General features: G+C 39.7%; 1 protein-coding gene across 3 annotated transcripts in view; it reads right to left on the reverse strand.

The window, feature by feature from the left end:
• Positions 1–21,623, reverse strand: part of fmn2b (formin 2b) — a 98,223-nt gene that overhangs the window by 26,997 nt on the left and 49,603 nt on the right. For all 3 annotated transcript variants that reach the window (XR_014536039.1, XM_083556378.1, XM_083556377.1), the window contains 7 exons: positions 16,760–16,821; positions 10,966–11,057; positions 10,537–10,666; positions 10,306–10,452; positions 10,133–10,192; positions 8,868–8,988; positions 54–146 (listed from right to left, as the gene is read on the reverse strand). Coding sequence is in view for 2 of the 3 variants with exons in the window: in XM_083556378.1 (XP_083412504.1) it covers positions 54–146; positions 8,868–8,988; positions 10,133–10,192; positions 10,306–10,452; positions 10,537–10,666; positions 10,966–11,057; positions 16,760–16,821 (705 nt within the window). In the remaining variant the exon portion in view is untranslated. The remainder of the gene's footprint in view (positions 1–53; positions 147–8,867; positions 8,989–10,132; positions 10,193–10,305; positions 10,453–10,536; positions 10,667–10,965; positions 11,058–16,759; positions 16,822–21,623) is intronic.

Raw genomic sequence — 21,623 nt, forward strand, 5'->3', positions numbered from 1 at the left:
TCCTGTAAACAGTGATGTGCTCCGACTGCACACGGCGCTTCGCTGTGACTCACCTCGGCTCACAAACTCTTCCATTTTGTCCTTGAAGGGCTGCAGGTGATCATCAGAGGAGACTTTACACACCTTCTCCACCTCTGCAGTGCATGCTGGGTAACAAGAGGAAGGAAAAAAAGGGTCACATGGTTATTAAAATGAACTGAGAAGCAGCTCAAGATAAAGATTTGCCTGGCATTTAAAATTCTGAAAATATTAATGCTATTTAAATACTATTATTCAGTAGTTTTCAATAGCATTACTGAATAAATAGACACATTTGGAGAAATAAAGATTGGAACAAATGTATCAGAAGGGAATTAAGACTTGGAACAAGCCCACATTATTATAATTTTTTTTTTTTTTTTTAGACATGCTCGAAAAAAGCGCTTCGTTTTTCAGTCCAGTCTCAATTGTTTCTATACCAGATGAAGTGTTTTTCCTCCACTGTCAGGCAGATGGATATTCTAACGGTCCTGCTGCAGTCATGCAATATATTACTTGAACCAGGTTTATTCATTTCTCTATTGAAAAATAACTATTTATAGAAAAGGCTCCAAAGCCAACAGTTCCAACAGCTGATTATTTTGGCTACGAAAACTTGAGAGGAAAAATAAGATGTAAACATAATATAAAAATAGAGGAATCAGCCAATTGTGGTATAACCACCAAAGAAGGATGAAAAAATAAGAAAAAAGTGTCATGAACTACACTGCACAGTCAATCAACTGGTCCACAACGATTACAAAAATCCTTCCGGAAGCCAGAAAAGTGAACGCAAACTGGGCCTCGACTTCCCCAACACGCCGTCTTTGATCATCAAGCCAAACATGGCACAATTACACCAATTATGTTCAGATATGCACGAGTGAACCTCAGTCAATTTCCTGAGCTGTAACCTCTTGGGTAAAAATCCCATTGTGTTCAGCATGTAAAGAACAGAGGAAGTACAACCAACCCAAAAAAAAAAAAAAAAGACCAGGGTGTCAAAAAAAACAAAAAAAACCCCAAAACAAAAAAAGAACAATTAGGAAAGAGTACAAAGACGTGAACAGACTGCAAACCACAAATCGAATAAAAATTCAGTCGCATACACATGCATAGAGTACGACATGATTTTCACGACCTGTCCAATAGTCATCAAAAGTAGTATTGGTAATTAAAATGCTAATAGTAATTTTTTTTTACATTATTTATTTTTTGTTAAGGTGTTCAAATAAATAAATACAAATATTTAGCTTTTTATAAGCACCTAACAAAATACTGCAATTTTAAGATCTATTCATCTTGCTGTTTATTGCAGAGGTCCTAAGAGGCCAGGCATTATTATTATATTTTTATTTCTTGTTATATCAATATCCACTCTCCAATAACCATAAACAGCTATAGTGGTTTTCCATACTGCTGCTTGAGAACATGTTCTTATGCTGAAAACAAAGAAAAAGTACTGATCACTAAAAAAAAAAAAAAAAAAAAAAAGAAAAACAAAATGCATGTACTCTTAGGACTTCCCTAGTTTTGGTCTTGTCCAGAAATTTTTTTTTTTTGCATGCTGATGTCACAGGGGCAACCTGCCCTTGTGTGTTGCCATTAACAGATTAATATTCATATTATTCATTAGGTTTGCCTTAAGACATACTCTGATCCTTCCCTCATTCGTCAGTCCTACAGGTTTCGCCACTTCAGTCTTCCCATCTCGTGAAAAGTCTGAGGAAACTCGTATTGTACCCGAGGCATTTCTCCTCCGAACCCTTTCAGTTCAGTCACGCTGCTAATGCGTATTCCAGCGGCTCCTTGTCGACCCCCTGAGAGCTGACATTCATCTACTGAGAAACCGATCAAACCATATACAAGCCGAGGCAGAAGGTGTTGAGTTTAAATAGCTTCTATTAAATGCTAACCATCACATGTTCATAGATCTCAGGCAAGCTCGAAGGTTCTTATTAAAACCTGCTATACACCGGTCACGTGTTCACTCTGATCAGATCAAGGGCTTCGAAATTGGGAGCAGAGAAAGTGCTGAAACTTTTGGAAATTATTTGGTAGCGCTTTTCTGCCATAAATTAACAATGCGACTAACAGGTAAAGGGCCATAATTCAATCCAGTAACGGTGGCCTCTAGATATTTACCCAACTCCTTCCTGCCCCTTCAGTCGTGTGAACGTTCGTCCGATTCGTCAGCCTGCAAACGGCTCCAAGATTTGCAAGTCCAATTACCGAGAAAGCCTCCTGAAATAGCCTGGCCTGTGATTGGCCGTGACCGGGAGCCGTTTGACCAGCAGGACCTTTGCTTTGTAGCCTGTCTGAGTCTGACCTGTCTGATTGATAGGGGAGGGGAGAAATTGAGGAATTCGAGGGGGAACGAGAGGAGCACAAAACATGGTGAGGGAGAAAAGGAAGAGGATAGGGCCTGTTAACCATTTCAAATGTGTTAACAACTTCCAGCCCCATAAACGGCTGACCTTGGGAAATAACCTCATGCTTAAAAACCCACGTTCAAAGACCTACATGAGCACGGATGCTGGGCCCAATGTTTACGTAGAAAAGTCCAAGCAATTTGACCAGTGATTCAAGGCTTAAGCACTTCATTATTAATATTCATGATGGACTTAAGGAATGAAGATCATTTTCTCACTCATTGATTGATATTCGGAGGCTTTCCCAAGTCTCTAACATGCACTTGGTGGTCACCTGCCATGACTGTTCAACATCAGTACTGATGTATCTCACACGTTTGGTAGCAAATCAAAGAGAAACAAAACCCTAAACGTTCACACTTATACAGGGAAATTAAATACTGATCTCTTTAATGGCCTTCAACTGATTTAAGTTTACTTTATTCTTCCTTTACTGTAGTGACTCAATTTGTGTATTATCTGTGCTAACACATTTATATATACTCTTTTCTTTGACCCTACAGCAGATAGTGAGGAAGGCTGAGAAGATCGGAAATCATTATCTTCCTTCAATCATAAACATCACATGCTGCATCTGTAAAGCTATTAGCATTGTGGCTGACCACACACCTCCCTCTCACACACAACTCACTCTCCTGCCGTCTGAAAAAAAAAAAAAAAGGTCCTGAAGCATTTCGGTATTCTTGCCACTTCTGGAATGCATCCTGAAAGTCTTCTTTGTGTCCGGCACCTTCTGCGATTCAAAGTGGATCTCCGCAATGGTGTCAAAAGGCGAGCTTTGAGCTGGATCTTCATCTACGGGAAAAGGGCAAATCTAGTGAGTTGAAAGTTTTCAACACTTTCGGGGGTCGAACTCGTTTTCCAGTGATGTTCTTCCGCTTTTACAGCATGTGTTCCACTCAAAACACCTTGAATGAATCTTTGAGCATCACCGTTTCTCAGATGTCTCTGTGGTGGCTTTGCCCAGTTACACACAATTTTATATGTTTGCGCTTTGTTCGAACTTGCCGTCAGTGATGAAATCGCAGACGTGGTAACGCACCTGGTCGGAATAGCACCAGTAAGCACCATTAGTCTTGAATCCTTTTGATAGGACCTCATATAATACATGTATCCACTTGAACTGGATTAATGAAGCGCTAGTTTAAAAAAAAAAAAAGACTCACCGACTTCATTAATATACTGTGGGTTGGAATGTTACAACCTAGTGGAAATTAGTATTTTTATAAACATACTTTGATCATTTAACTATCTCTGTGATGAGAATAAGTGGAAGCTTTAGAAATATTGGTGAGTGGTTATATTCAAAGGCATGGCTTACTTCTTTAACCTCACAGTCCTGCTTTCGCACTCTCTCATATAGAAAATGAAATCAAGCCAAACTGCTTTAAACATTTTGCCTCCGGATCTTTATTCGTGACTTCCTGCATCCTCCGGTCTCTCGGCGCCCCAATCTTGCGCTCCCCATCTCGCTCAGTGCCATTAGTGCACTCTCCCTCTCTCTCTTGGTAGGGTAGTCATAACAGAACTACAGGAGCGCTGCTGGGTCTGATTGGTGCAATGCGAGATCAAACGGCTGCCAGAGACCCACGCGGCGCTTCCTTGCAACGAGACGACCGAATCTACAGCTAATAGCAGAGGAGCCACATCTGACAAGTGCTCGCGCTGTGTGTGTGTGTGTGTGTGTGTGTGTGTGTGTGTGTGTATGTATATATATATATATATATATATATATATATATATATATATATATATACATACATACATACATACATATACACACACATACATATGTATGTATATGTATATGTATGTATATGTATGTATGTGTATATATATATGTATATGTATGTATGTGTATATATATATATATATATATATATATATATATATATATATATATATATATATATATATATATACACACATACATATATATACACATACATACATACATATATACATACATATATACATACATATGTATGTATATGTACATGTATGTATATGTATATATATATGTATGTGTATATATATATGTATGTGTATATATATATGTATGTGTGTATATATATATGTATATATATATATATGTGTATGTATATATATATATATATATATATATATATATATATATATATATATATATACACACACACATATATATATACGTATATATACACATACATATATATACATATACATATACATACATATACATACACACACACACACCCACACCCACCAGAGAAAGTGGGCAAATGTGTGTGAAAGAGAGGGACTGAAAGAGGGGAAGTGTGTGAGCCATGAGGTCAATTGAGTAAAAGTTCATTTATTCACACTTCTACGTGTATAAACTCAAAGCAGACCTTTCTATAAAGGACAGATGCAGTCAGGAAAAGGTTTCTGAAGAGCTTAAGTTTCTGATGTATTACAATGCAAAAATGGCAAAATACGAAACAAATGTTCTACTAAAGATCGACATCTGAGGCGGAGCTCTTCTTAATAAAATCTACTGGCGAGCTCTCGAATCCAACCGAAGCTCTAAATTAGCACTTATCAGGTAAACGGATTACGTTTACTCATGATTAGGAAAGAGTAAATAAATAAAATACCAGGTGGTATGAAAAGTTTCGAGACTCGCTCTGTTTACAAGAAAGTACTTTATCTACGTTTACACGCTATGGCCTTCATAATAGTCCCCTTGCAATACAGCGCTCTCTGCGTTCCCGCCACTTCAGGAACGTGTCCTGGAAGTCTTCTTTTCGAAGCGTGTCAAGCATCATCTGCGATTCGCTCTGGATCTCCGGTGGCATTTGAGCCGAAATCTTCAGGAACAGGGAGAAGGCAAATCTTTCGAGTAGGGCGGGTGTGGAAGATCGATCATGTTTCCGGGGGGAAAATCGTGCGAGTAGAGCTTTGCTACCAGTTGCGGACACTGGACAATTGTAGGTTGCGTCATGTAGCTCTAAATTGTGGATTGTAGCTCTGGGTTGGGTTGCATCATGTAGCTCAGCTTTATGTGGTTGAAATGACGATGACAAAAAGCTTGTTGACTCTTGATTTGAATTTGAACGTCAAGAGCCGAAATCATTTCATATCTAGGGTTATAATTAGCTAGCCACTTTTCCTTTATACACATCTCGTTTTAGACATGCTCCTGAGGTACCAGTGACCAGTGTTCCTGTCCCTTTCCTCTCTTTATATTCAGATCGAATCATTCTGTGCTTCAGTGGCATAGAGATTCAACACTGAGGAAGGATTAGGACTGTGTTCGTGTCAACAGTCTGCCTCAGGACATCCGCTTGCATTTAATTACTGAACACCTTAACGATGGAACTGGTATAAATATTCAATGCCACCAAGATGATTTTTGAGTCTGGTTCCTCTTAAGGTTTTGTAATGCCATCTGAGGCAATGTCCGCACTAAGGTGTGTTCGCTTAACGCATAATTTTCTCTCATTTTGGCCTTCGGTCCACACCGAGACGTCGTCTTCAATCAACAAAAACAGTTTTTTTGGGAAGGGAAAATCCCAAACTGGATCAATTTGAAAACACCGTTTTCATGGCCAGCATACACTGTAAAAACTAAGGCTTTTCCAAAAACATTTTTAGTCATTGGAGTGACGTTTCAAAGATCCGGAAATTAAATAAACGCCGTACGGAATGGACACTGGCCGAAGCGTCTTACATTTTGCTAGTGGTCAATACAGGGATGTAGGAGTTTTCAGACAGTTCAGTGCGGATGAGCAACTTTTGGGAAATGACTGAAAATAAAAGCGTGATTGCCAAGCCTTTTTAGACAAAAACGCCGTTTTCAAATCTATCTGGATAAGTGTAGACGTACTGTAGCTCCAGGGAGTCGCCACAGGTTTACTCGTTAGGGACACGCTTTCAAATTTTAAGGAACAAACTTATACATTCTTTTATAACCACGTTGTCTGTAAATGTGCTTCGAAACGATTTGCATTGTCAAAAAAAAAAAAAAAAAACTACAAATAAAAAAATTTCAATTTCAATTTAATTTTAACACTGCTTAAGTACATTTCAACTATGCTGAGAAAAATCATTAGCAGGTTTTTTAAGATTTAAAAACTCATGGCAAGTGTGCTCAGAGTGCATCAGATCAACAAGAGAGTCGTATCAGCTCTGATAATTGGTAAGAAGATTGCCTTGCCCCAGTGAAAACTCAAATCAGCACTCAGGATTGCACTCGGGGAACAGGGCTGTAGGGCCAGATGGTTCACATCAGATGCTACAAGGAGCCTAAATGCAACCAGCAGAGGATGGGCGAGATCTGCGACACGCAAAAGCCTTTATGAGCAGAGATGACGCAGATACGGCTTAAGATTTGTCTCAGCCATCGATTTGAGACAGAAGGGACGTTCAGAGCTTTGAGACGTGGTGTTTCTCACTTTCTAAATTGACTTCAAATGAACACTGATTTATCTGAGATGATCGGCGCCGTAAAGCCGACGTGTGGCGAATAAATATGTGGGGGTGCTGAACGCATAACGTTCGCAGCTGGAGACGAGAAAAAGTGGAAAATGAAGGCGGAATCAAGTTAAAAGACTGATCCATTACAAAGAAAGATGTTTCATGATGCGGACGTCGACGATCCTGCATTGATGCAGTAATAGACAGTAATCCATTATAGCCACAGTGAGGTAAATCGGTCGGAAGCGAAACGCCAAAGTGAGTGAAAATGTATGTTATAATTTGAGATCTGGATAACCACAGTGAATCATCCATCTCCATACCCCCCTGTCCTCCACATCTGCCTTTTTTAAACCCACTACCTGCATGTCTTCCTTCACCACATCCATAAACCTCCTCCTTGATTTTCCTCTTTTCCTCCTACCTGGTGGCTCCATCCTCAGCATTCTTCTACTAATATACCCAATGTCCCTCCTCTGCACATGTCCAAACCATCTCAATCTCACCCTCACCTTGTCACCAAAACGTCCTACATGCGCTGTCCCTCAAATAAACTCATTTCTAATCCTGTCCATCCTCATCACTCCCAACGAAAACCTCAACATCTTCAGCTCTGCTACCTCCAGCTCCACCTCCTGTCTTCTACTCAATGCCACTGTCTCTAAACCATACAACATCTCAGGTCTCACCACAGTCCTATAAACTTTCCCTTTCACTTTCACAGATACTCTTCTATCACAAATCACTCCTGTTATCACTCTTCTCCACCCACTCCACCCTGCCTATACTCTTTTCTTCACTTCTCTAACACACTCTCCATTACTTTGCACTGTTGACCCCAGGTACCTGAACTCCTCCACCTTCTCCACCTCTTCTCCCTGAAACCGCATCACTCCACTGCCCTCCCTCTCATTCACACACATGTACTCTGTCTTACTCCTACTGACTTTCATTCACCTTCTCTCCAGCGTGTACCTCCACCTCTCCAGGCTCTTCTCAACCTGCTCCCTACTCTCACCACAAATCACAATATCATCTGCAAATATCAAAGTCCACAAAGACTCCTGTCTGACATCGTCCATCAACCTGTCCATCACCACTGCAAACAGGAAAGGGCTCAGAGCCGATCCTTAAAACAATTTAAATATAATGTAAACCATGGACATGAGTTAAAATAGAGAGACACTAAAATATTACTGCATAAAAGTACTTCCATTAAACTTTCACTTAAGAAAAAGTACAAAATACCTTTGCCTTTAAATGTACTCAAGTATCCAAAGTATTATGATTTATTATGGCTATAATATTATTATAATTTTTTGTTTAAGTTCATGTTTATTTCTATACCACTTTTCACAATAGACATTGTCTCAGTTAAAGTAAAGGGAGTTGATAAAACAATGCTACTCTTAGCACACTAATCTATTAATAAAATGATATTAATGAGTTAAACAGACTGAAATAATGAGCCCAAAACCGTTTCTACTTCAAAATAAATACATATGGTAAATAAAGCCTCAGGGGTTGTGGCGAGTTCGAGTCAAGTTTCTTCCATCATTTATTCCTCTCTAAATGTTCTGCTTGCTGTTGAACTGACACTGAACTGAATGTTGGTGATAAGTAGATACCGGCAAGTGCCAATCAAAAAAGTTTTAAACTGAGCGAGCGCTCGACCCCGATTGGTGGCTTGCTGCGTGTTTGACCAGTTTTTATCCACACAAATATAAAGGAACTGATTTTACAAAATGTATGTAGTTGAGTAAAAAAAAAAAAGATAGTTAACTTTAAAATGTAGTAAAGTTAAAGTAAAAGTCTCCCTAAATGGAAATACAGCAACATAATTATTATCAAATCGTAATCGAAGCGTGAAGCCAGTGAAGATTCACACCCCTAGTACATATACAGAAATACATTAAATGTAGAAAGAATGTGAGCGAGTGAGAAATAAATAGTTGGTGGCTCTGAGGTGATGTGTTTCACCTCGAAGGTCCTTTCGCAGCTTCAGCAGATCTTTAGTGAAATCCTCAAACTTCATCTGAGATGCCTGGAACAGGTCGTGCGGCTCGGGCAGAGGATATACACACGTCTCCCGGCCGGCATCCTGACACACACACACACACACACACAAAACCACATGCTGTGTTTTAATTTTGTGCACTCAAGTGATTCAGAAACAAATATACCAAGGCACTTAAAAGAAAAGTAAACGTTTTAGCACTCAGCGGGGTGGGGGGGGGGGGTAGTATTAAGTTTACCATACACACACACACACAGTCTTTGAAGTGGTGCTGCTGTTTGTGTGAAAGCAGAAGATTACAGTATTATAAGAAGAGCAGGCAATGCTGCATGGCTGAGAACAAGACTGCAAGTGACCACCACCGGCTCAAAACATCTCTCTCTCTCTCTCACACACCCCCCCCCACACACCCCCCCCCACACCCCTGCATGAACACCTCACCATTTACTTAAGGGTGTAACGGTGCATGTATTTGTACCAAACCGTTTCAGTACGGTGCACATGTACCAAATGCAATTCTTGTATTCCCTGAAAGGGGTCTAGAAAACAACCTATTTGATTAAATGTTTTCTATTTATTTAATTAACTTAATTTGTGCCAATTTAATTGATTATTTAATCAACGTGTATTGCATTGATTTCTTTTTTTTTATTATGATTTTTATACATATTTTTTAACCAAGTAAGCATTTTATTCAAATGTGTTTTGAAAATGTGAACTGTTGACGTTTACAAACGTTAATAATAAACAACGTTAATTAAATTTCTTTTCAAATGACAAGTGATGCTATATTTCGCATTTCTTCCCCCAACTACTAAAATTAAATGTACCGTTACACCCCTTCCATTAACACAAGTGTGAACAGACACACAAGAGAAAGATTAAACCCTAAACAACTCTCATTCTGATCCTCTATAATGAATGTGAAACAGCAAAAAAAAAAAAACGAAAACATCTGGGGGAAATAAAATAATGTTTGGGTGTGTGTGTGTGTGTGTGTGTGTGTGTGTGTGTGTGTTCTTGTTAATTAAGTAAATTACCTCATTAATAAATACCACAGATCAAGATTTTAGTACTCGTGTGGCAACAATGTGGCAACAATAATTTCTAATTAGGATTATCAACTATAATGAAGTTTTAGCAACATAAAATCAAATCTCTGAAACATGTTGCATATCAATATTAATGGGCGACAATACTTTCTGTTGTGCGTGAACAATGTCGATACCTCATCAAAGTGTCGCAGGTGGTAGGCAACGATGTAAGACAGCAGACTTCGGGTGTTGTCCTGAGGAACAATAAATAAGTAAATAATTCAGTGTCACCAAAACAAAGCTAGAAAAAAAAAAAAGTGTGCGAGAGAGAGAGAGAGAGAGAGAGAGAGAGAGAGAGACTGCTTACGCTGCTTTTGACGTCTTTGAGCTTGGGAAGGATGTCTAAAGCAAAGCCGTCTGCTTGTCCTCTGGTTCGGTTCCCTCCGTTCATAAAGTTCCCGAAGGCCAGAATCAGACCCAGAATCCGCATCACGCTGGAACCACTCTGCAGAATCTGTAGTGTATAAGAAATGGGAGCTATAACTGCTAATGACTGATATCGTAGCGCATAAGCAGAGACTGAGGGCAGCACCCTGACCTTACACACTCTCTGTAGGATTTCCAGTTTACGCTGGACGGAGGAGATGCATTCGGAAAACGTGGATTGAAACAGAATACAAAAGACTCTTCCTGAGAACTCGGGAATTTGGAAGAGCTGGAACAAGAACCTGTAAAGAAATCAAGACATGAGGGTATTGGTAAAAGGGGACCAAAAAAACAAACCACCAAACATCAAAATCACAAAAATCAAACATGGCGAGAAAAAAATGATTTATCAAAACCTGTTACAACACAAAATGAGACTGAGGAAGAGAGACCGAGACAGAGAGCGTGACAGTGAGACATATGAGCTGACAGACAGACATGAGCGTGTGAGATGTAAAAAAAAAATAAATAAAAAAAAAGAGAAAAAAGACAGTTTGACAAATGAATAGATGTGAGACAGGGCAAGAGAGACATTTCTTACTGTTCAGGTTTGTCCAAAGGTTTGGCTCCCTCCTTTTCCTTAGATGATTTGATGTGCTTTTCGATCTTCTCCACCTCGTCTGATTGTGCTCTCTGAAACAGCCGTACAATCAGAACGGACACAGACTCATTAGTCACAGAATACAGTTCAGCTCTTACCATCTGTTTCAGAAAGTATCCTCTTTAACAGCAATGCATACAATTAAATAATCATTCCAAAAAAACAAACAAACAAAAAAATCCTTGACTGGGATTTTTGCGTTTATAAAATAAAAATTGTTCAAAGTGTGGAAACTGCACTTATTTTGCGACATTCTCCCCTACACTACATTTATACTCTCATTCCAGCGCTTAACTTACACCTGGAAAGATTCGGCATGGAAAGATTCGCCAGTACGCCGGAACATTCTAGGACAGCCTGCTTCACTTATTTTTAGCCATCGGTGCTGAAATGCTGCTCTCTGAGGAGCTCGATTTTTCAGGATCACGCGTTCCACACGATGTTCACGGGAATAACTGCTGTGGACTGGGGACCACCATGACTGGGATCGTCCCTGACAGATATACAGCAATCATTGTAACATTGTTGCGTCTCATCACCGTCTTCTGGAGATATCCACGAGTTTTACGCACTGTTCCATGCACACTGCGGTCTGCCGTCTTGATTAACGGTCTCTTGACTGACCCGCGACCCTGCTAATCTGCGGATAGTACCGCCATGCTAGCATCCGTTTTTATGCTGTAAAATTAAGTCTTTGTTTGATTTGAACGCCATTCGTATGTTGCTCTATAACCACTTGGGGGGGAAAGAAAAAAAAAGAAAAAACAAAACCCCACTAACGTACGGAAGCTTCTTTACAACCACCTGCCCAATCAAAACACAGCACATTGGGTGGTGTGCAAAAGAAATATTGTATAAGCAGTCAGTTTAATCCGACATTCTGCAGAACAATTCTCAGATTAAGAGCTGATTTGGCAGAAAAATAAATAAATAAATAAATAATTCACCAAATTGCTGGTTTCAGAGACAACATATGTAATATTGCGTTCTATACAATTCTGCTTTAGGTCCAATTTCTGTCCAATAAAAGACCTCAACTTATGTCAGCATCTGTGGCAATACATAAATAAACCTGATGGTCGATAACGATGCTCAGGTGGACACTCAAGCATGTGACGCGTGGCGATTAACATTCCGTGCCTCTAAACACGAGCGGGAAAACGGCATACATTTTTTACGACCGCTATTGTTCTCTTCTGCCCAGAACCGATGTCGTTCAAAAGCAAGAAAATGCAGCACTCTGTTGACTTTGTAGGTCTGCAGGAAAAAACAAGCCTGCAGGAAAACCCCAAAACCCTATAAAGCCGAAAGAAAAACCACATGGTCTGAAGCATTTCCTCAACTGCGCGTCCTATAACATGACAGAAAAATGTGGTCGAGGCCCAGAATTATGGAAAATGTGGGGTTAAGAAACAGAGTCACAGAGCCAGTCGACTGAGCAGCAGATGAGAGGGGATATAGGCATTGCTGTGGTCCACATGCTGACAAAGGATCGTTTTCCAAAACAAACTGTGGACAGACGCGAAGGCAGCTAAGTTTCCAGCTATTTATCTATCGCTTCATTCATCCTTTCTTCTGTCACTTATTTCAGAAAGATCATCGACCCCTCAGGAAACAGCATTACTCCAGACATGTACTATTATCTTCAACGTAGACAATCGGACTTGACTTGGAGTACTGAAGACACACTTCTCCTGCAGAGTGCAATAGTGCGTGTACTTTTAGAATAAGATCTAGATTTTCTACATTAAGAAATATTTATGACTGAAGTAACCGTTTTTGATTCAAAACGCAGATCATGACGAGATTCACGAGAACTGGAGCTCTGTATGCGTAATTGATTAACAGTAGAATTTGATGTAGGAAGCTGATGGACAGGCTGATCTAATAGATGTTACTTCAACTCAGGAACTATGAGGATGGATTTGGACTGTAACATCAAAAGTCTGATACAATGGCTCATGTTTGCATAAACAGTTCAGCATTAAAATGTCCATCACAGAACAGTTCACCTCGACAATGCTAAAACTATAATGAATGGATATTTGGTGTCACCAGACGGGGCTGCAAAATTCCAGGAATTTTCTGAACTGGAAACTTGTCATGGTAATGAACAGGAATATATGGGAATTAATGGAAATCTACAAAATTGCAGGCTCGCCAATAACAGGGAACTAAAATGTAGTTAAAAATAAATAAATCTTGCAGGATAATCTTTGGTTAAAACAACTTGATAAATGTTAGAAATTCGGATAGAAATTCAACTGAAATGACATTAAAACATAGGGAGGCCACACCCCCTACACCCGCTGTGCATTTCTCCATAACAGACCATTTCTTAAATCCGGCACACAAAATGTCAGAAAATGCCCATCTTGGCCAGTATTTTATATAAATATTATATTAATTTACGTTTAAAACGTACTTGTTCTGTGTGTAGGCAACAAAATTATACTAATTAAATTAAAGTCAGAAATATATTTTAAAAGAATCTGTATTAGTTTGCATGCATCAGCTTATGAGCATGCAAAACGTTCATATTTGTGTATAATACAGTTTATATAAATTACATTTTCAAATAAATTCCCATAAATATCTGAAAATTCCCATAAATTCCAGGTAAATTTCCCAACTTGGAATATTTCCAAAAATTCCCCAGGTGAAGTTCCCACGGAAAGTTTCTGGAAATTTACCGGACATATTCCACCCCTTTCGGAACCCTACACCCAGATAAGGACAATTTACGTTTTTAGTCTTTTTCCTTTTTAAGGTTTCTTCCTCATACCCTCTCAGTTTTTCTCTGCCAGTCACCAGTGTCTCAGTCTTTAGTGACAAACTTACAGGCACTAAACGTATACGCGCCAAGTCTACAACATCTCTCTCGCTCTCTGAAAAGCTGCTTTGGGACAAAATATCCATTGTTAAAACTGCTCTAAAAAATAAACCTGATTCAATCCTACAGACTAGGATTGTGGAGAAGATTGACATCTTTAACACAAAGGCATTTAACAATTTCTCTCTTTGTGCTTTTATGATCGATTCATTTGCAACAATAACATTTCATTCACGCCAGCTTCCGTTTTCCTCATTCATACTGAGCAGCTACAAGGTCATGGCAGCTTGGTGGCGCCGGGATTTTTACTACCGACATACGGATCCAAAGTCCAATGCATTAAACACTAAGCTACCACTTCCTGTATTAAACACCTAATTAATAAGAGGTTGACAGATTAATCGGGACGATTTTTGGCATTACTCCCACGGCATCGGCCGGTTGTGCTGCTAATTAGGCCGATCAGGGAGACGCATCGGACACACCGAACCAAGTGCACTGATTGGAGAGGCTTGTGTTTTTCCAATATATGTTTTATTTAAACAATTTTCTGAAACATCTTTTTAACTAACTGTTAGGTTTTATGAGAAGAGATTATCGCTGCCCTGCTTTCTAAATATCGGCAACAATATCAGTCCACCACTAATAAATAATTCATTTAAGAAACCAAATGTCTCTTACTGAATAAGCACTGTGCAATATTTAATAAACTGTTCCTTTAAAGATGCAAACACCGATGTGAACCCTGGACAGGACTCTTAGGACTGGGCACATGCTCGGGCTGCCTGTTTTTATTCACCATTAGTGAACAGGTAGGTACATTATTGATTAAGTGGGTTTTTTTTTTTGTTCCTTTTTAAGAGTTGAGCCCTAAATATTCAAGTCGAACCCGAGTTAAGCAGAAGAAGCCACAGCATCGCGTCAGTGACGGATCCTGATGCCTGCATCAGAAGTGAAAAAAAAAAAAACCCTCAGTTTGCATCCTTCCTCGGCCTTCATACGGCCCAATTCATCACGTTAAGTGGTGGACACTCCAGTGCACTGGGATGGAGGAGCTTCTCCAGACTCATCGAGAGAAAGTAAACAGCATGGTAAACATTCCACTGACATCAAACACTGTCCCGGCAGCAAGAGACACCGACTGGAGCCTCGAAACGGCCTTCGAACTGAAAGGTGATCAAAGTGCGGAGACAAAAAAAACCCTCAGTGCAACAAACGTGTTCATGTTCAGGTTGCACGTTTTTTGACTGGCAGATCTTTGAGGTCCTCGCAATGCCCCTGCGTATGACCGTCTCTCCATATGTGTGCGCACATAAATGTTCGCGGGAGAAAGACGTGTGAATGTAAACTCTGGAAAAACACTCTGCAGCATTAAGCTCTATCGCAGCATCAATCAAGCCAGGCGCATACTTCCACGGCACTTCAAACGGCCGCATCAAACGCGCTGATTAGCATTCAGCTCGCTCCGCCATCTGTCCGCGAAGGCACGTTCTGCTCTCCCTGCAATGCCTCCAACACTTAAACTACTGCTAATGGGAAGCAGCCTTGCTCACACTCACTTTTTTTTTTTTTTTGCGCTTTTGATGGAGGCTATGACCAATATCGGAAAGACAATACGCAAAAGGAAATCATGGATATCGCTTATTCGCACATGCTGTGTGAACTCGCACCTCATAAAAAACAAAAAAAAAGGGTTGAAATCACGCATTAGGAAAAAGATCATTAGGTGCATTACAGCTAATTGGGTTTTTCCAGTGTCTTTCTGTTTTTTCTTTTATCCCAATGAACAGGCCTGGATTCTAGAATTACTGAACAGGCAGTCCAGACGCAAACGTCTTAATTCTGTTCGGTCACATTATTCTTGACGAGGGGGCAAAAAATAAATGTGCGAGTGTTAAAGAGCTTTAAGCTTTTTCGAGATGCCATTTTTGGCCATTGAAGGCAGCGTTTTTCAGAAATGAAGCGGCCACCGGATCTGACCCGAGGCCTCGCACCACACGCTTAGTTCCAGCTACACGTAGCTAACGTGGAGTGATCTTTCACACTCCTGTAAAAGGCAGCACATTTCGCTGCTCGCTATGAGAAGTCTGAAAGCTGCATTATCGAGCCAGCGTCAGCTTACCGAGCGCAGACTTTTACAAGGCAAACTCCCAGAAACACTACACATTCCTATGCTGTTGCGGCTTTCGCATGTTTTGATATTAATGCATTTCTCGTTTGAAGTTTCGCAGATTTCTTCTCTGGGTCTAAAACCTCCAGAAAGCATGCGCCAAACATCCTGATTTCTCTATAACGAGGCCCATTTTAATTTAATTTTTTTGTCTTGACGCAGACTCAGAGCGCAGTAATTACTGACAAAATGATGTTTCATTCCTATAAAAAGTCATGGTCGTGTGCTGTACAGTCACTTGTTTGGAACACACTGTTGTGCACATGTATGTCTGAGGGAAGACGTGTCAACGCTTATTTGCCAGCAGTGTTCAAAATCAGAATTTCTGCTGATGCCCAGGCCAGAAGTGACATCAAGATTCTGCATATATGATGTGCTGGCATGAATGAAGTGCCCTAATTTAGTCAACTGCACAGGAGAAATTTGGCCCTCGCTACTGCTTCACCACATTTCAACACTAGGTTCAGAATCTCGGTCAGACCTGCCCGTACAAACACCCTACACTTACAGGATTAAGTGCTGAAAACGCCTAAATTGCCTTTGGGTATCAGAGTGGCAATATAACGAAAATCCCTGACGTATATCCGTTTTATATGAAAATGCTCCTGATCATAACTATTCATTGTTAAATACATCATTACTTTGATCAAACAAAAAAAAAAAAAAAACAGCACTATTTTTAATCTTTAAGTGGAGGAAATGAATACAGGCGTAGAGCAGTGAAGGCTTACGTTCTCATACAGAGCCTGTAACGTCTCGAGGTCCACCACGGTGTTATCCAGGTTCAGAATGGCTGCAGTGGAGAGAAGAGTAATCGGGAGAGGGGGAAGAAAAAAGACAAAAAGAAAAGTTAGTGAAGTGTAGACTGGCAGCTACCTTAAAAAGGTTGATAAACAGATGTTTACAGGATGCAGTTAATAGAAAGGAGAAAGTGTCATGACACTACATTAAGCTCAAATGCAATAGTCACATGACCAATGTAGTCAGTCTGTCCAACCATCCATCCATCCTTCTATAAGAAGGAAAATAGTAAGAAATGGATTGTGCTTTCAGTGATATTCAAGACAAACGATTTATTGCGCTGATCAAAAATATATTTATACACATTTCCACAATTAAACAATGATACTGGTGAACTTTGGACTGTTAAAAGACAGAAGTACACCAAGGAAACAAATAAAAAAAAAAAAACTATTGTCCAGTCAGGGAACCATCCCCAGCCACTCTTAGTGCCGGTCCCAAGCCCGGATAAATTGGGGAGGGTTGCGTTAGGAAGGGCATCCAGCGTAAAACGTGCCAAATCAAACGTGCGGAGGATCCGCTGTGGCGACCCCTAACGGGAGAAGCCGAAAAGAAAGTTATTAGAGGTAGTGTCACAGACAGAAGAAAATTATGAGCCGTTTAAAAAAAAAAAAAAAATCTAAATTTTAATCTAGACTTAAGTTTTAAATAAGAAACCCTGGCAGAAGAGTGGCTGGAATTATAAGAGCAAATTGGAACTAAATGTGGGAGTGTGTGTGTTGTATACACATTTATAGTTAGTTGGGGGGGAAGGGGGGGAGGAGAAATAAAAATTCATTATTATTAACATTTGTGATGACCATTTATACAGTTTACATTTTTGTATAAATATTTTTTCTTTAACTTTTTCATGCATGTGCAAGACAAACTTGTACCCGGTACGGCGTGAGTAGCCGCAGTGACACTGCACTAACTCTAGTTTCTTTTTTACACCCCTGGCATTGTTCATGTTTTTAAAAGTAATAATAAAAAAAAAATAATGCACTGAGTGCGAGGCAGGGACTAAACAAACTTGTGGTCCGCCACTTAATATGTTCCAAAGAGAACTCAATTTTATTTATTATATATGTGTATATATATACATATATATGTGTATATATTACATACATACATACATACATACATACATACACACACACACACACACACACACACACACACACATATACACATATACACACACAAAACAGAATGACAGTATTGTACAATAGAAAATATTAAAAACTGGTTTCTGTCTATTTGATTAATAAAATGCAATAGCACTTTTATCATTAAATAGTGGCTACATAATGAAATCAATATCTAAGTGGTAAAATACGCAATAATTATTTGTCATTTACGTGTAGATTTGTAAAGACTTACACACATTTCAGCTGAAGAAACTGGTCTGATAATCATACCATGCACACATTCTACATGGCGCTTTGCGGGTAAGGAGCGTAATGCTTCAAGATGATTCAAAAAGCTGAAATATTACTCAAAAGATGGTTATATTTCATTATTTTACACACAGTCAGCCAGACAGACAAGCTTTGACAGACAGGAGCAGAGACACACTGATACACAGGTTCTAATTAAAGACAAGTGATTATTAAAAAAAAAAATTTTAATTCAGAAAATAAATCAAAATAAACTGAATCAATAATGAAGTAAAACCTGGGAGAAAGGAAAAGGGATTCAAGATGTAAAAAAATAATGATTATTATTTTATTTTTTTTAGCTGTATCTATTTGTGTGTGGGTGAGTGCACCAGAAAATATACTTAAGGTTTTTTTTTTTTTTACTTCGTACTGTTTTACATGTTTTGGCATTTAAGCTGATGCCTTAAACACTGGTTCAATAGGTTGTATTGAACCAGTTGTAATAACTTAGGATACTCTCAGCCTAAAACCCTGTTGAAAGGAATTATAGCACAATTAGTATTTCAACACATAAATACATAATAAAAAAAATTTAAAAAAGAAGAGGTAGGTCTTTACCCCTTTGTTTAAAAGTCAACGACTCAATGTTCTAAAGGAGGTCCACCACTCCAGTGCCAGAACAGCAAAGTGTCAAAGTATAAAGATGTACTAAGATGTATTAAGACATGAAACCTACTTATACCAATACCATTGAATGATAGTCTGAGGGCTCGTTTGGCTTCCCTTTTTACCTTTTTAACCTTTTTAAGAATCAAATCCAATTCATCTCAAGTAATAAAGCAGAAGAGCCTAGACAGCCCTTTACAATGACTGTGTGCACAAACAAACAAACAAAAACAAAGGAAAAACACCTACACTACAAATGCTGTTAAAAATTAATCTGGAAAAAAATAACATTAAATTAAAACCTCCTTTTAGAATCAAATACATTTCATCCCAATTCAAACAGCAGCAGTCTTTTTTCCCCCCGATGGCTGCTTGCGCGCACGCACACACACAGTTCAGTTTGGGGGTCAAACCTCAGAGCGCTCAAAGCCGTGCTTAAGGGCAGATTTGAGCATATTTCTTTCCTATTCCCACGGGCTTGAGTGCCACCCACTGCAGCAAGGGCGCGGACCCCTCACCTCCCTGCTGCACTCTGTTAAGCAGCTTAATAAGCACTGATGAGCCGGGTGTAATTAACTAAATTTGCCTGAGACACTGCCCCTTGTGCACCCCCCTCTGTTTGGGGTGTCAGGAGCATCTACTTATTGCACCTTAAGCGACTTAAGACGTGTGTGTGTGTGTGTGTGTGTGTGTGTGTGTGTGTGTGTGTGTGTGTATATATATGTGTGTGTGTACTCACTGGAGACCCTCCAGACACTATGTGGTTCACCACAATAGATTTACAACCTCTCAAACTCTTAAATCAAACCTTTTTGGGGGGGAAGTGGGTGGAAAAGCGAGGACACAATAATGAAGCTTAGGATTGTACACAAGTCCATATAATTATAGATATGTATAATTATGATCTATTGAGTTTTTCCTCCATTACATACAAAGATAAAGTCAGAGAGGGATGTCTGAAGGATCGGGGGGGAATTGGGGGGGGGGGGGTGTGAATAAGCACTAGTGAGCAAAAGTGAGGAAATTAGTGTGTGTGTGTGTGTGTGAGAGAGAGAGACTGTCAAGTTACAGAAAGCGAGTGCTGAAGCGCACCGCCGCCTTTGTGTCTCTGCGTTCGGGATCTGGCGCCCAAAACTGTAATCCTTTAAAAGTAAATGTTTGAACACAAACAGGGCTGGAGTTGTGGATTGTTTAATCTGAGATATAGTGTTACATTCGAGCTCGCTCGCTTGCTCTCGCGCACGCGCGCACACACACACACACACACACACACACACACACACACACACACACACACACACACACACAAAATAGCTGAGAAAAGCAAACTAACGCCAAACATTCACACTGGAGACATTGTTTAAGTTTGAAGTGTGTGAGATGATTGCTAACCGAGTCTAGAACAACTAAGTAAATAAATACTGGAATTGAGTTGAAGCTTAAAAATTTGCTTTAAATTTAGAAAGAAAAAAAAAAGAAAAAAAAGCACTACAAAAAAAAAGGGGGGCGGGGGTGTGGGGATGTGACGGCAACATATTGCACTGAACGTGTGTTTATTTTCACTTCCCGAGATAAAAGTGGAGCCGTTGACAGGCCTTTGTGGGATAAAAATGACTTTAGCGAATCCGTTCGTAAGGCTAATGGGCCAAAATCTGACACGCATACAAAAAGCCACCCTGAAAACAGCATCTTTCTCCCATCTTGTCGGATTTTTAAACAGAGGGTGGAGATGGGCTCAGGCATCAATTAGGATGGAGCTTTAATGTAAGCCTCCGGGTTTAGCTGCAGGGTAAGAAATGGACACTCTCCAAACAAATCTGAGCGACGTCACTACCGCGGTCGCTCTGGCAGTGACGTCTGCCTCGCTGTCTCCGTGGCGACGCGTACTAGCCTTTAGATTCCTCGTTACGATGTTTTCAACTTGGACCAGCATTTGTGCCGCTGAGAAAAATCAGACAAGTCTGTCTACATAATGTCTGAAGATGTAGTATATCATACAGGTGTTAGGGTACATATTTATACCCAAACGTTTCGGTGCAGGAGCACGTTTACCGAATGCAATCCTTAACATGCGGGATGTAGTTAAAATCTTAACTCCCTCTCAATCATTTTAAAGTGGTGGACCACAAGGTTGTTTATTCTCCACCTCACTCTGTCACACTTTTTTTATCAATCTTAAAAAAAAAAAAAAAAAGAGTTAGCGCAGAGTCACAGGAACTACGATTTGTAGTGCGCTGTAAAACTACGATTTGGTTTTGCGCATGTGCTAAATCGCTGCCACTTCCTGCCATCGCCAATAATCTAGAGATATGTATTCTTTAGCATTTTAAGTCCAGCTTCAAGAATTTCTCTTAAAATGAGAGAATCCTGAAAGTTCCACATATTCAGGGAGTGAATGAATGATGGATCAATGGAATGAAGAAATTTGTTAAATTTGTATGATGAAATAGAACAGTTAAGATCATTCATTAATTTTCTCCCGCTTATCCGTGATTCGGGTCGCGGGGGCAGCAGTCTAAGCAGGCCTCCGCCTTCGACTGCTGCCCAATCCTCACAGCACCATCCCTTACGGTCCCTCCTGCAGGTGGTGAGCCCCCGGGAAGGCGGCCCCACGTCACAGACCTTGATACTTCCCTCGTCAGGGAAATCATGTTAAGATCATGTTTAAGAATTTAAATATTAAATGTGAAACACACAATCTGTTACCCAAATAGGGTCTAATAAATAACTATAAATAAATTAATTAATGCAGTAAATGAAGTTATTC

This window comes from Silurus aristotelis (genome assembly GCF_946808225.1).
Source record: "Silurus aristotelis genome assembly, chromosome: 12".
In the NCBI taxonomy this organism is placed as follows: domain Eukaryota; kingdom Metazoa; phylum Chordata; class Actinopteri; order Siluriformes; family Siluridae; genus Silurus; species Silurus aristotelis.